Raw genomic sequence first — 15,979 nt, 5'->3', positions numbered from 1 at the left:
AACATAAAATAAAATAAAACACTTGATATTGTGAAATAAAAATGTACCAAATCATGCTGCAGTTATTTTAAAATGTCCTGCTTTCAATGGGTCACAGTTTGGTAACACCTGCAGCTGAAACCCCTGTAAAAAAAAAACAATATATGGAAGTACGCGGTTATGTTTTAACTGCGTGCTTTGGCGCCATCGTGTGGCCGGTAGTGGGTGGCGCATATAATGTCTATGGTGGCGCAGGAAACGTGTTTGTTGCGGAAGAAGCCCACATCCAATATGGCTGCCGTCGTCAACGGTTGTTGAACGATAACAAAGCTCGTGGGGGGAAAAATGGCAGACGGTGGAGTGGACGAGTTATCGCAGCTGGAATACTTGTCTTTGGTGTCGAAGGTCTGCACGGAGCTCGACAACCATCTGGGAATTAATGACAAAGATTTAGGTGTGCTTTTATTTTACTCAAGTTCTCGCCCTAGACCAGCTAGCTTGTCTGTTAGCTGCCTTGCTAAAGTGTCAACCACACAAACCGTTCTTTGGCCTTCTTGTATGTTGCTGTCTGCTTTAGTTAACTTATCCGAACACGAAGCAGCGCTGGTTCAGCCTATAAAGTCCGGACTAACATTTGTTTCCTTTTGTTTGTGCTGTCCTAGCCGAGTTTGTCATCAGTCTTGCTGAAAAGCAGCCGAGCTTCGATGGCTTCAAAGCTCTTCTCCTCGAAAATGGAGCCGAATTCACTGTAAGTCAGTCAATCGCGGATTTAACAGCCCGACTGAGCTATTGTTGCCTAAACTGCTCCCTAATGTGTCCCGTTTGGTGCCTTTGGCTGCAGGACTCTCTGGCCAGTAACTTGCTCAGGCTCATTCAGACGATGCGACCTCCTCCCAAGGCGTCAACAAGTGAAGGTAAGTCTGCACTCGTCTTTTTTTTTTTATTGACCTTGACGGGCAGTGGACTGAGGCTGAAGTCAGCCATAATCATCGAAATTAGAAGAGCAAAAAAAAAAAAAAAAAGGCCCAGAATATGTCACTTCCTTTTGTAACGAAGCTATACACGAATTTCACTTTCTGAAAAAGTGTTGCAGTCTGATTTGTGGACACTCACTCTGTGTGGTTGCTCCCACAGCCTTTGATGCTTCTGTCAAGCCAAGAAACGAGAAAGACAAGTTGAAGGAACTGTTTCCTGCGCTGTGTCGACCCAACGATCCATCACCAAAGGTATGTTAAAGTTTGTTTCCTCCATCGCCTCGTTTCTTTTAAGATTGTTTCTGCATCTATCAGGACTACTGCCGTTTGCTGGTTTTTACAAGGATGATTAAACTTGTTATATCATCAATAACTGAATTTTATTCTGTAGTCCAATTTCAAATACGAGGTCGACTGATATACTTCAAACTGTTTTTTTTGTTGTTCGTTTTGATGGTTATAAGTTGAAGCTAAAGAAAAAGTTTTAAGTTTCTCAGAAAATGAGTGTTACATTTGACCAGGGGGAAAAAAATGACAGTTACTGACACCCTCCAGAATTACAGTAATCCGCAAACTCATTGCTAAAGAAGCCGACTGTTCGGGGAGTTCTGTATCCTGAAGTGGTGTAAATCACCTGCTTTATCACAATACGATGTTATATCGATTTTATTTGTATGATGATGCAATGCTTACCGATATTACTAAGTCTGTGTAGATGATACACATATCATCTACCCATCTAACACTGTTCTTTACATTGATATCAACTCACAAAAAAATATATATATGATTGGACCATCCATCCATCCATTTTCTGACCCGGACTGTGGGAGGAAGCCGGAGTGCCCGGTTGAGAACCATGATTGGACCATTTTATTTATAAATTCTTCCAGGTGTCAGGCATTAAAATCAGACACAGCATTTGTCTAATTTTAAAACACTAATAATAATAATAATAATAATATAATAATAATAATAATAATAGATCACCTGCTCACCAAAATCTCCTGCCTGAATTTCAAAATATCTTAAAAATATGGATTGATTTTTTTCATGTTGCATCAATGTAATCGTTAATCCTTAAATCAATGCATCAATGTGGATTGATGTATTGTTGCAGCCCTGGTATCCAAGCATATTAATTTAAAGCCGACTCGAAGAAAAGAGCTTGGTAGAAAAAAGGTGATGAAGTAAATCCCATTAAAGACCTTAGTGAACTATAGCTGGAATCGGTGTCTCAGAAGTTCCACGTTTCTCTGTTAAAAATCTGTTTCTTGGTCTTTTTGAAAAAAAAATAATGTTTTTTTTAAATGTTTGGTTTTCATAAGTTGCAAACGATAATCATAAAATGATGTATATAAACATATCACGTTATGTGTAATGGATTTTAAGTTTAATTAATTTAGAAGTATTTATAAACATGCAGTATCGGATTTAGTGGAGCGTGTTTAATATATATATATATATATATATATATATATATATATATATATATATATATATATCCAATAGATATTTTGAAAAACAAGGTTCTAGGTATAACAAATATAGTTTAACAAATATATTCACTAAAGATTAATATGTGCAAAAACACAAGTAGAAATAAGTGTGTAGTATGATATGTGTGTTTTTTGTTTGAACTTTGTAGCGGCTGCTGGATGAAGACGACGTGAAAGTCGCTGCTGATGCGATGAAAGAACTGGAGATGTTCATGCCCAGTGTGAGTGTGGCGGACTCCAAAGCCAGCAAGACCAAGTAAGACAGATTCTGTTTAAAGCACATGAAACAGGAGAGAAACTGTTTCCAAGTTCTGGTTTTTGTGTTACTATAGACGTGCATATTTGTTTCATGTAGATTTCTCCTTTACTTCCGCAGATCGGAAAAAAGCAAGCGTCGTAGCCGAAGTAGAGACAGAGACAGGCACAGAGACAGAGACCGGGACCGAGACAGGGACAGGGACCGGGACCGAGAAGGGGACAGGAAGAGACGGCACCGCTCGCGGTCCAGATCCAGGTCTCGCTCCTGGGACCGTGACCGGCACAGAGACAGGGATCGGGACAGAGATCGCGGTAAAAGAAAAGACAAATCTTCCCGCTGGGCCGAGCGATCGCCCAGCCCCAGGAAAGACTCGGACAGGGACTCTGAGCGCTGGAAAGACAAACACGTGGACCGGCCTCCTCCGGAGGAGCCTTCTGTCGGCGACATCTACAACGGAAAAGTTACCAGCATCATGCAGTTTGGATGCTTTGTTCAGCTGGAGGGGCTAAGGTCCGCGTGAGAGAAGAAGCCAGAAAGCACAGGTTTCAGAGCGTTGCTTTTCACTGTTTCAACTCATTCTTCGTTTGTTTTATTGCCGTTTAGGAAGCGGTGGGAGGGTTTGGTCCACATCTCCGAGCTGCGCAGAGAGGGCCGGGTCGCTAACGTGGCTGACGTCGTCAGCAAGGGCCAAAGGGTTAAAGTGAAGGTGCTGTCATTCACTGGCTCCAAGACCAGCCTCAGTATGAAGGTAAGAGCCAATGTTGTTGCTGTATAATAAAAGGCATGAGTATGGAGAAAATGTGCTGTTAAAAGTATTGGTTTGTAATAAATCCAGTATTAATTTGACAAGTCAAAGATGTTAAGACGTTAGCATCTCGTTTAGGGTGACTGATGGGTCTTTATCACTGAGTTGCCTCATTCTTTTTTTTCTTTTTTCTTTCCTACCAGGATGTGGACCAGGACACAGGAGAAGATCTGAACCCCAACAGGAGAAGGAACGTGGGGCCAGAAGGAGGCGACGACATCTCCATGAGGAACCCCGACAGACCGAGTAACCTGAACCTGGGCCACGCCCCCGAACTGGAGCAGGACGACACGCTGGAGCGCAAGAGGCTCACCAAAATCTCTGACCCGGAGAAGTGGGAGATCAAACAGGTTAGCAAGCTCTGGTTAACTTGAGAAAGGATTTCACTAACTATGGATTTAAAAAGGTTAAGGTCTCTCATTCAACACTGATATGACTAACTAAAATGCATCTGCCATTGTTTAAACGGGTATTATCTGCTCTAGCTGCAGCAGATGTCCACAATTATTTAAAGATATTGCAAGAACAATGAAATGCAGAATTGATTGCTATGACAACATTGTCTTTATCCGTTCACATTTTGATGTGTATTATTACTCAGCAGATGGGTCACTTACCATTAATAATGTAGGAGTCTGAGAAAGAAAAGCAAAGGATGTTGGGTAGAGCTCAGACAGAAAGGAGAAATGAAGTTCATAAACTGGGCCTGCTGGATGGTTTGCATCTTACTGTCATCTGTTGGTCATTACAGTGTCTGGAAGAATGTGCTGTGGTTAAAAGAAGACTAAGTTTATGGTTGAAATGTAACAGAATGCAAAAATGCTCAGCGGGTATGAAAAGTTCTGCAAGGTTCTGTAAACAGAATGTGCATCTGGAAAATGACTGGATTGTCATCACATGTACTGGGCTGCTCCCAGAGGCTGAAAACACCTAAAACAGCTGATGCTAGCCATATCCAAAAATGAATCTAGTTCAAAACTGATAATTTCTTTATGGATCTGTGAGCGTCTCTAACAAAAATGATGTAACATTTGTCAGGAGTATTTTATGACGCTGATCTTTTGGGGTTTCCTGTACTCAGATGATTGCTGCGAACGTGTTGTCCAAAGAAGAGTTCCCAGATTTCGACGATGAGACGGGGATTCTTCCTAAAGTGGATGATGAAGAGGGTAAGCGATAGATTTAGCTTCCTTTTTCTCACATGAAGAACATCGTTCATTTAAAAAAATACTTTAAACATGTCTACAATAATGACATTTTTTTCTAATCTAACTAAAATATATTTTATAATTTTTTTCAATTAAATATTAAACTTCCATTAAAATTGAAATGACTTATGTGTATAATCACGTACGGTCAGTTATTTTATTAACAAATAGGATATAAAGATGAACTGTTATTACAGTGTTGTTAAACAAGATCTCCCCCCAAGATTATCCTACACAACACCCAGTGTTATTGAATTGGATTGTTCTAATTGTATATAAGGTTTCAGAGTGCTTTATATTGGCTGTCCATTGCCACTGGCTCACTGGTTGGTTGCTTTCAAACAGATGAGGACCTGGAAATCGAGCTTGTTGAAGAGGAGCCGCCGTTCCTGAGAGGACACACCAAGCAGAGCATGGACATGAGCCCCGTCAAGATCGTCAAGGTACACTGCAGACTGCATGGCTTGTCTTTTATTGCCTAAATAAAGAAAGGGCTCGCTTTTGGTGCTTACTGGTAGCTTTTCAAGTCTATGATGTAGCGCTACACAGTAGGGCTGGACCATATCATAAAAAACAAATCAATAAAATATAAATCATATCGATCGATATTATTGTAAAAAATTTGAGAACATCTATTTCAACTGCGGCCTTGGCCATTTTATGCTGTTGCTTAGCAACTTATTTTTAGATACAGAACGCAAACACATACTAAACTTATTGTTTAACCAACTTTTTACCAAAACTGCAAGTTTATAAATAGTAAAAAATAAGGCGTGCTCTCTGAACTCTTTGGAGGGGCGGAGCTTGGTGACAGCGCGTTCCTGGGTCTGCGTTATGATTGGTTGGGAGGATGTAATGACTGTAATATTAACCTACATTACTAGAATGCGAAAGGAAGGAAAACTGTTCTTCCATTAAACTTTTTTTCTGTCGTCGATATACTTCTATTGATCGATATGTATTGGATATGTATTGTTATTGAAGTATCGTGTTCAGAATTTGCTTTTTGAATTTCCTACGTCCGCATGTAGAAAAAAGTCATTATGGAAAACATTGGTTATAATCTGAATTATAACAAACTGCTTACTTCATATCATTATAGAGTGCCTTGTAAGGTTGTTAACAATCCTTCGGGTTCTGCTCATTTAGTCACATTACAAACAGAGACTTCTGTGTATTTAATTGGGGTTTTATGTGATCAATACAAAGTATTAGAACTACAAAGCTACCAAGACGTGACTGTTCACCTAAACTATCAGCCAAGGAAACAACAGTATAAACCAGAGAAGCAATCGGCCAAGGGGCCCCTGGTAACTCTGCAGGAGCTGCAGAGATTCACAGCTTAATAGAGAGAATCTGTTGATATAACAATTTGTTGTTTTCTCTCAAAATCTGCCCTTGATGGGAAATGTGTTGAAAATAAACTTTTAGAGGACCTACTTGCAGTTTGCAACCAGTAGCGTGAGAAACACAGGAATGTGTCTCACCTTTTTACTTGAAGTTTTGCTTCGTATGTGGCCTCCATTTTCAAGTCTATCACTTTAACCCTCGAGGTTTTATACAGATTTCTAGCTTTTATGAGAGCTTAAATAAAAGAATGGGTCGATATATAAGCAGCTTTTTCAGTATTACTCAGTACAGTCTCACATAATTAAGGTCATTTTACAATGAAAAAGACAAAACCTTTTGATTTAAGTTACAATCTCATTAGGAAAACTGCTTTTACCTGATATCCATCGTCCGCACTGTCTTTATAGTTTTATAGTGTCTGAGAATACTGATATAAAATTAAAGTCTGATCTCTGTACAAATGTGAAACCAGATGTTAAAAGAGGAGCAGAACAAGAGCGTTGTTTAATGGTTGTTTTCTTAGTGTAGTTTGAGATCTGGCGCTTTTATCAATGCTCTGAAATCGCATCTTGGCGTTTATTTGTAATTTTGACATCCTTCTGTCTTCCCAGAATCCAGACGGCTCGCTGTCACAGGCGGCCATGATGCAAAGCGCTCTGGCGAAGGAGAGGCGAGAGCTGAAACAGGCCGCCCGAGAGGCGGAGATGGACTCCATCCCCATGGGGCTGAACAAACACTGGGTCGACCCTCTGCCAGACGGTTAGGAGTCCATTAGATGTGCCTGTTAAATTGTTCCTGAGCTGCCTCCATTGATGATGAATTGTCCTTTAAATTACAATTTGGATTGTTTAAGGTTTTTAGATTTAATATTATTTGATTATAAATGCTCTCTGGTTTTGTCTGGTGATCTTAAGGAAGATTATTTCTGTACAGCATGTCGTTGTTGTTTTGCTCCTGCTTTATTAGAACCACAGGCCAGTCTGAGTCAGGCATGAGACTTCCTCCATGCGGGCAGAAATTAGGCCTTCTAGTGCAGGAGATTCCTATCTGGCTTCCTGCAGCCCCCAATTTGGCCCGATGGGTCCAATACGCTGTAGTTTATAACTTCTGTAAATCCTCAGTAGTTTCGAGGAGGTCTGAACGGTTTTCGTCATTCCGCCTTAGCCAGCTGGGATTTTCCTGACGTTATGAGCTCCGTTGGAGTGTTTAACGAACACATGAATCCTCTCTTACAGTGGATGGCAGGCAGATTGCGGCTAACATGAGGGGGATCGGGATGATGCCCAATGACATTCCTGAATGGAAGAAACATGCCTTTGGAGGCAACAAGGCCTCTTATGGAAAAAAGACCCAGCTCTCCATCCTGGAGCAGAGGGAGAGCCTGCCCATCTACAAACTAAAGGAGCAGCTCATTCAGGTGTGTACCTCACTAACTCAGTGGTTTACTCATCGGAGTTTGGATTTCTGGTCTCAGAGGGAAAATCTCCCCCGGTTTAACACGAAAACATCCCAGTAGAAACTGATAAGCAGCAGTCAGGCTGTCCAATGACACCAGGCTTCCACCGGAGGCTCCGCCCGTTTTGTTTAAATGTGAAGTAAGCTGCTTAATCTAAGAAAACAAATGTATTTATTCATTTTGTTTGTGTAAAAACCGATGAGATTACTGGCTATATTTTGAGTGCGCAGCAGGATCTCTTGGCTGAAAGCCTAAACATCCAGAGTCCAATCAGAACAGATCCTCTGACCTCCAGCAACAGGACGAGGCCGGGTGGATGATGGATCGGTGGCTTCACCCCAACGTCTGATCCAGGAATCAGAATCAGGTTTCGGGTTCGATGCTGATGTCGGATCAGATCCACTCTATCTCTATTCCTCCCATACGAGGTCATTGATTATCTGTATGAGCAGAAGGGAAGTCCGTTTACCTGTGTCAGAAAGGAGTCTGTGGGAAACATTGTTTTACTAAATAACCACTAAATAACTGAGTTTAGTTTCTACAAGCCATCAGTACAGCTCTGTATGTATTCCCCAGAGAATATACATTGACCCTTATCTGAATATAGATTTATAAAAGGCTGCCAACATGTCCATAAGCAGCAATGTTCCATGACAGAAATATGTTGAAAACCTAAAAGGATAAAACATCATCTTCGCTCTTCTCCTGCCTGTTATGTTCCTGAATGAATGGACGACAGTTGCAGAAAATAGTATGGTGGATTGCTGATTTAAAAAAAAAAAAAAAAGACAAAATAAACCAACAGATCAAGATTACGAACATATGATCTTGGTGATGAAAGGAATTTCTTGGGGTCTGTCCTCTCGCTGAATTTGTTCATGAGCGGACGTGATCCAGGTGTGAAGGCTGTAAACATCCCCTCCATGTCGTCCTGTCGCAGGCGGTTCACGACAACCAGATCCTGATCGTCATCGGAGAGACCGGCTCCGGGAAGACCACCCAGATCACTCAGTACCTGGCGGAGGCGGGTTACACCACCAGGGGGAAGATCGGCTGCACGCAGCCCCGGCGTGTCGCGGCCATGTCGGTGGCCAAGCGAGTCTCTGAGGAGTATGGATGCTGTCTGGGACAAGAGGTGAGTTCCTGCTCCTTCAGGGCCATGGATCATGACACACCGCTGGCTTTTAGCGCCTTCGTAGGGACGTCTCTAGGTGTGCGGTGGAGCTTTGGTAAATGGTCGGAGGTTTTGTCTTTCTGCAGGTGGGTTACACCATCCGATTCGAGGATTGCACCAGTCCAGAGACCGTGATCAAGTACATGACAGACGGCATGCTGCTGAGGGAGTGCCTGATCGACTCTGAGCTGGGCCAGTATGCCATCATCATGCTGGACGAGGCCCACGAGAGGACAATCCACACCGATGTTCTGTTTGGTCTCCTCAAGAAGGTAAGCAACCTGGAGAAATGTGCTTCGTGAGATTATTTCAAGAGGGAAATGCAGAACATTTCTGAGAGCTTGTTTTCCTTTAGACGGTACAGAAACGCACGGACATGAAGCTGATCGTGACTTCGGCCACGCTGGACGCCGTGAAGTTCTCTCAGTATTTCTACGAAGCCCCCATCTTCACCATCCCGGGCAGAACGTATCCGGTGGAGGTCCTTTACACCAAAGAACCTGAGACGGACTATCTGGACGCCAGCCTCATCACCGTCATGCAGATTCACCTGACCGAGCCTCCAGGTAGGTCCGCAGAGCCGGGGGGGGGGGGGGCGCCGTTATCATTCAAAGCCTGCTGCGTCGCAGTGTTAATGTTCTTACCGTGACCTCTTTCAGGTGACATCCTGGTGTTTTTAACCGGGCAGGAAGAGATCGACACCGCCTGCGAGATTCTGTACGAGAGGATGAAGTCTCTTGGACCCGATGTCCCTGAACTCATCATTCTCCCAGTTTATTCTGCTCTGCCCAGTGAGATGCAGACCAGGATCTTTGACCCTGCACCCCCAGGAAGCAGAAAGGTACCTTTAAATTACAAAAACAGGAATGTTGGTTTGAATATACGTACACATAATGGGATTCATTTCTCATACTATCGAAAATAATACTGGAGGGTACTCCGTTCCTGCTTGCCCCGTCAGGCTGTTGATATCAGTAACTACATGTGATTTCTTGCATTTTGAGTTTTTTTTTACCAGATTTCTAGATTAAAATTTTTTCTTTATTGGGTCAAACACGCAACACACAACAATTATGTTTTTTTTATTTCCTAATAAAATTGCACAGTGAAGCAAAGAAAAGCAGGTAAAGGCTGGAAAAGAGAGTTGAACTCTTTAAATTAGTGTCGCCTTTAAAACATGCAGGCCTTCAGCTGAAGACCTGATCCAGAGGTTAGCTTGTTGTACCAAGAAAAATGGAGAGTTTTTTTTGTTGTTTTTTTACAGCGCCTTTTAGAAATATCTATTCCTAGAGAACTACTCAGCATTCACTCGCATTACGACCACAAACTTCATTGTGTTTTCCGTGGATTTAATGTGATAAACTCACAAAAAACTTCCCATCTAGGGACTATACATTCTTCTAATCAAATTAGTTGGCCTGGTTTTTTGAGACGATTCTGCCAGACTGGTTCATTGATCAGAATTAAGTGGCTTAACAAAGGGAACAAAACGAGTTTTATGGAAAAGAAATGTTTGAAATACGAACCAAAACAAACAAAAAAAAAACTTTTAAGGCTTACAGAAACCAAGAGGAACCACCTGAAAAGATTATAAGGATATACGGCCACTTTAAGAAAAATAGCAGGAAATAACTTTAGATGTTCCGTCGTACATTTTCTTTTAGTCAGTTGGACATACATCTTCTCTTCCCCTCAGGTTGTCATAGCTACAAACATCGCAGAGACCTCGCTCACCATCGATGGCATCTACTACGTGGTGGATCCCGGCTTCGTCAAGCAGAAGGTGTACAACTCTAAGACCGGCATCGACCAGCTGGTGGTGACGCCCATTTCACAGGTGCTCCGGGTCGGGCTTCTGAACGTGCCGGTGGTTTCCTCACCTCTTCGTTGCGGACTCTAAACTAAAACGACGTCTGATCTCTTCTGCTTTCAGGCCCAGGCCAAGCAAAGGGCGGGGCGGGCCGGCAGAACGGGTCCTGGGAAGTGTTACAGGCTCTACACAGAGAGAGCCTACAGAGACGAGATGCTGACAACCAACGTGCCCGAGATCCAGAGAACTAACCTGGCCAGCACTGTGCTGTCGCTCAAGGTTAACCATCCTGCTTGTTTACGTCGATGATCTGAGTTCTTTCCCCTTTCCTCCTCTCACAGTCTTGGAGTTTTGACCTTTCTACCCCTTCTCTCCGTCAGGCCATGGGCATCAATGACCTGCTGTCGTTTGACTTCATGGACGCTCCTCCCATGGAGACTCTGATCACAGCCATGGAGCAGCTTTACACCCTAGGAGCTTTGGATGATGAGGGCTTACTCACAAGACTGGGTAGAAGGGTAAGGATGCTTAGACTAACTGGTGTCTCTCTGCACCAGTAAAATCACTTAATCTGTTATTATGTTATTAGGTTGTTTCTTTTCTTCTTCTTCTTTTTCACTGAAACACCAAATCTCTTGTTTCCAGATGGCAGAGTTTCCACTGGAGCCCATGTTGTGCAAGATGTTGATCATGTCCGTCCACCTCGGCTGCAGTGAAGAGATGCTCACCATTGTGTCCATGTTGTCTGTGCAGAACGTCTTCTACAGGCCCAAGGTACACCCGCCACATAATATCACTTTTTTTTTTGTATTAGAAATGGGGGTTTAAAAAGTTCGGGATGTTAAAGTGAAAGCGAGACCATGATAAATGATTTAAGCACTTTTTCCACACTTGACGACATTCTGAAAAATTCAGATGAAAAAGAAATATGCTGAGGAGGAAAATGTAAAAAAAATACTAAAAGATCCAGCATCTACTTTTAAAAATAAATCCAATTAAACTACCATATTTGTCGGACTATAAGTCACTCCGGAATATAAGTTGCATCAGTCAAAAAATGTGTCATAAAGAGGGAAAAAAAACATATATATATATATATGTTGTACCGGACAGTATACATTTTCTTTACACAAAAGACATTTAAACTGGTAAGCCATCGTATTAAATGACACAGCTGCATCCACAACCGGCTGAAAAACGTGGAACATACCTGAGAGGATGAATGGGGAAAATTAGCAACTCCAACCAGCAAGCTTTTATCCAGTACATTTTAGTGTAACGGTACGTTACGCCGAAAGTTTTCAAAATTATGCCTAAATTAGACCGAGAGCGTAGCGGTGCTACATGCTAAGCTAATAATAATAATAATAATAATAATAATACATTTAATTTATACTGCACTTTCCATCAAAAGATCTCAAAGTACAACAGGTAAAAAAGAAAAAAGCATAAAAAAACCCGGTATGACACGGATGTTTGGATGCAACATAAAGCTGACGTGCATCAGCGAAGTTGTAACCCGCCCGAACAAGAGAGCTGTAAGCTAGCGCTAGCTGTTATCAGCTGCATGGACAGCCCAATAAACAGGGTTCTGTCGTGGTCTGGTCCCTTTGAGCCGCACCACACAACGCTCCGTTCTGCTAGTGGGCTAAAACTGAAGATTTAACACATCGGCACGAGGTTGTTTGAACAGACCCAGAACCTTTGGCTAATGGATAAAAACGTCTGTTTAAACTCGACTGATCCCTCAATAACCCGTTCTCAGAAAGGAAACGGCTCTGTGGTCATTTGCAGATGTCTCACGACAATAATATTTGCGTCGTTATTGGATTGTCGCGTGTCTGTCTGCTGAAACCAAAAATGTCTCTTCCTGAGTCCGTCACAACTGTCTGCTTATTCGTGTATTTTTTTGTTTCTAGATAGACCCGCGTGAATTAATCATATCAAACAGATCTCTTGTGATCAAATAAACACTGAATAAAATTACAGCTAAACTTTAAAGCCCTCCTGCTTACAAGCTCTTATCCAACGATGGCATTTCTCAGCATTCTTTCAGGGTTTAGGAAAGGGAATGGAAAAAAAAACTCCTTTCCAAATAGTCACCACGGTCATGTGGAGAGTCACTCCGGCAGACACTGAAGCAGCAGTGTTTCCTTATTCCCGTGTTTGGGACAGAGCTGTCTGCTTCACCACTCTGCACAGCTTGTCCGACCACAGGAGCACCGCCTGGTCTAAATTTAGTAATTTGACGTCATTTAAGGAATTCCCTATTGAGTGCATAGAACATGCATCTGAGAACATACCTTTCAGAAGCCTGACATTTCTGTCAGAATATTGATCTTCTGCTATATTCTCATTTCCCAAGACACTGAATTTAGATTTTTCATTAAATTAGCCGCAATCGTTAAAATGACAAGGAATGAGCCTCGAAAATATTTTACAATAGCTGTAATCAATCTATGTAATGAGTTTCACTTTCTAAACCGAGTGGTCAAAAAAAAAGCCAACTTTTTTGTAACTTGTTTGAGAAGCACCTCTGTTCATGAGCGTATTTCTGGCTCCAGGACAAACAGGCCTTGGCCGACCAGAAGAAGGCAAAGTTCCACCAACCCGAGGGGGACCACCTCACCCTGCTGGCCGTGTACAACTCATGGAAGAACAACAAGTTCTCCAACCCCTGGTGCTACGAGAACTTCATCCAGGCTCGCTCCCTGCGCAGAGCCCAGGATATTCGCAAACAGATGCTGGGAATTATGGACAGGTAAAAAAAAAAAAATGTTCCTGCACGGTCAGAAGAAAGAATGCTAAGCTACGTGATAGAAGACTTTACTCCTTTCCCCTTCGCCTCCAGACACAAACTGGATGTGGTGTCTTGTGGTAAAGCCACCGTGCGGGTCCAGAAGGCCATCTGCAGTGGTTTCTTCAGGAATGCGGCTAAGAAGGATCCTCAGGAGGGCTACCGGACCCTCATAGACCAACAAGTTGTTTACATCCACCCCTCCAGTGCCCTGTTCAACAGGCAGCCTGAATGGTACGGCCACATTTTAACTCTGCACATTTTACTATTTAGAAAAGAACTGCTCATCTTAAATACCTGTTTTTTATGCAATTTAGTTTTTCTTCATAGAAACTGTTAGTAGTTAGGATTCTTTAAATCTATTTTGTTCATCTACATGCAGAACACCAAAGGTGTTAGGAAACACTCCAGATGGACCGGAACACGCTGTAAATTAGGTTTATCAGCAAAATGTGTACGAACTAGCAGTTTGTGATAAATAAACCAATTTAAATAGTTCTACACAACTAGTATCACAAGTGTGACAATGACTACTGCGGTCCCAGAATGATTCAGCATCTTCATGACGAGCATCTTTAGCTCTTAGAGCCGCCATTGCTGTTAAGACCGGCTGCAGACGTGATTCCTAACCAGACAACCGGTCCTGGCAGGGTCCTTCAGGACGGCCTCCAGTTTCTTGCCTTTTTCAGCAGACTTCAAGTCAGGTGACCAGGCTGGCTTCACTGGTGTTTTTCCAGAACATTTTCTGATATCATTCCTTTGTAGACTTTCAGATCACTGTCCTCTTTGAAGGTCAGGCTTGCTTTTTCAGGGATCTGGTGGCAGTGGATAATGGTTTCCTCTTTCTGCCACCAGGTGGCGTAGCAACATTTCCTTTAACTTTAAACTTCCAGCTATACAGCCAATCATATTATCAACATTCAGAGCCGTTGTTTTCTTTCCTTGTTTGCCAGTGACCTCTTCTCTTAATATTTTTGGACAATTCTCTTGACTTTTGCTGTCATATTTTGAAGATTTGCTAAAATGTCACCTTCATCAGTCCAGATGTATGAGTTGTTGCTCCTTAAACACTTCATGGAACAACGAAGGCCTTGATTGGCTGCATCAGATGTGCCGAGACCAAAATGGGAGCAAATGTTTGCTTCAATGCAGTACTCATTGAAAATAAGATTTAGTGTTGAACTAGGTAAAGTATTTGTAATATTAGTTTTAATTAACCACTTAAACATTACTTGTGTAATTTGGCCAATGAATCTAATTTGCGTTGGGGTTTGAATATTTTAGGCACATCTGTCCTTGGCTTTTTGGAAAGGGGATACATTAATAAAAATGTATCCGAGTGGTTCGTTTTCTTAAGTTCATTCTTACTTTCATTATATATATAAAACAGAAATGCTTTTTAAAGGTGTCAGTATCGAACGTCCTGCCTCTCTTTCTCACAGGGTTGTGTACCACGAGCTGGTGCTGACCACCAAGGAGTACATGAGGGAGGTGACGACCATCGACCCGCGCTGGCTCGTTGAATTCGCGCCCGCCTTCTTCAAAGTCTCCGATCCCACGCGCCTCAGCAAGCAGAAGAAGCAGCAGCGCCTGGAGCCGTTGTACAACCGATACGAGGAACCAAACGCCTGGCGAATCTCCCGCGCCTTCAGGCGCCGTTGATCGGCGTGGCGTCGCAAATCCACGGCGTGGATTTTTGGACAGTGTTTGTCAGCGCCGAGGCGTTGCATCAGGATTGGACAGATAAACCGACGGGTTTAGAGTTCCTGTCACAAATCACTTTTTAGCTGTGGTTTGTATTCGTTTTATTTGTAAAAAAAAAATAAAAAATTGTAAATTTTCTTCAATTTAAAAATTTTCAAGGATTTCAGCAAGTTTAGTCAGAAATGGTCATGGCATTATGTCAGAAAATGTCTTTTTTACCCTTAAAAGAAACAAAGCAGCAACTAAAGGAGAACGTATCTCTCCCTTCTTTTGCAAACAGTTTAACAATCGTTAACAATAACCTATTTATTTTAACTCCGTATACAGTTGGGCCTAAAGAAAGACCTGAAGCGGACAGATTTGGCCTTTTTTGTCTTTATCTCTGTTAGCTCCTATGTTTAAAACCTACAGGATGATGAAACATGTTTTGGTACATGCATGATAATTAAGGCAAATGTCATCTGCGTATCCGCAACTGTAATACAACCGAAGATATCTTCTCATTAAAGGGGAAAGTTTGCTATTGTCTAATTGATTTTTTTTTTTTTTTCATAAATTCTGAAATAATTTCAGTGTCTATTAAAATATAAAAAGTTATCTTTTTCTGTCAAATGGATTACTCTGCTGCACCTTTCATCGTTTTCATAGGTAACTAAAACTAACTAGACAGTAACAAACTAAAAGTCTCCCCCACATCATGATGATGCCACTACCGTGTTTGACTGTGGTGATGGTGTTCAAGGCGATGTGTAGCCCGAGGTAAGTACCTACTTACTTAGGTACTTTTCTCCTTACTAACCAGAGGTCTTCTAAAAGTAATTGATGTTTCATTTGAGGGTGTTTCACATTAATGGTGTGAATACTAATTAACTTCCACTTCACAATGGTGTTCGTTTATCACAAAATCCCAACACTGAAGTTTGACGTTGCATGACAAATTCTGAAAAGGTTTCGGAAGTTTCGC

General features: G+C 42.0%; 1 protein-coding gene across 1 annotated transcript; it reads left to right on the top strand.

The window, feature by feature from the left end:
* The first annotated feature begins 253 nt into the window (after positions 1 to 253).
* dhx8 (DEAH (Asp-Glu-Ala-His) box polypeptide 8) lies at positions 254 to 15,546 on the top strand. The gene is made up of 23 exons (XM_012879477.3): positions 254 to 433; positions 642 to 727; positions 821 to 893; positions 1,114 to 1,205; positions 2,602 to 2,708; positions 2,829 to 3,221; positions 3,315 to 3,459; positions 3,660 to 3,866; positions 4,598 to 4,685; positions 5,070 to 5,167; positions 6,686 to 6,833; positions 7,310 to 7,491; positions 8,471 to 8,665; positions 8,791 to 8,976; positions 9,060 to 9,270; positions 9,364 to 9,545; positions 10,401 to 10,541; positions 10,638 to 10,793; positions 10,895 to 11,032; positions 11,160 to 11,288; positions 13,079 to 13,275; positions 13,366 to 13,545; positions 14,754 to 15,546. The coding sequence occupies exons 1-23, from the start codon at positions 325 to 327 to the stop codon at positions 14,971 to 14,973; spliced, it is 3,663 nt and encodes a 1,220-aa protein (XP_012734931.2). The 5' UTR covers positions 254 to 324; the 3' UTR covers positions 14,974 to 15,546.
* The last annotated feature ends 433 nt before the right edge of the window (positions 15,547 to 15,979 follow it).

Source organism: Fundulus heteroclitus, chromosome 10, assembly GCF_011125445.2.
Source record: "Fundulus heteroclitus isolate FHET01 chromosome 10, MU-UCD_Fhet_4.1, whole genome shotgun sequence".
Taxonomy (NCBI): Eukaryota; Metazoa; Chordata; class Actinopteri; order Cyprinodontiformes; family Fundulidae; genus Fundulus; species Fundulus heteroclitus.
Note: the sequence above shows the minus strand (reverse complement) of the source record. Positions and strands in the feature narration are given on the sequence as shown.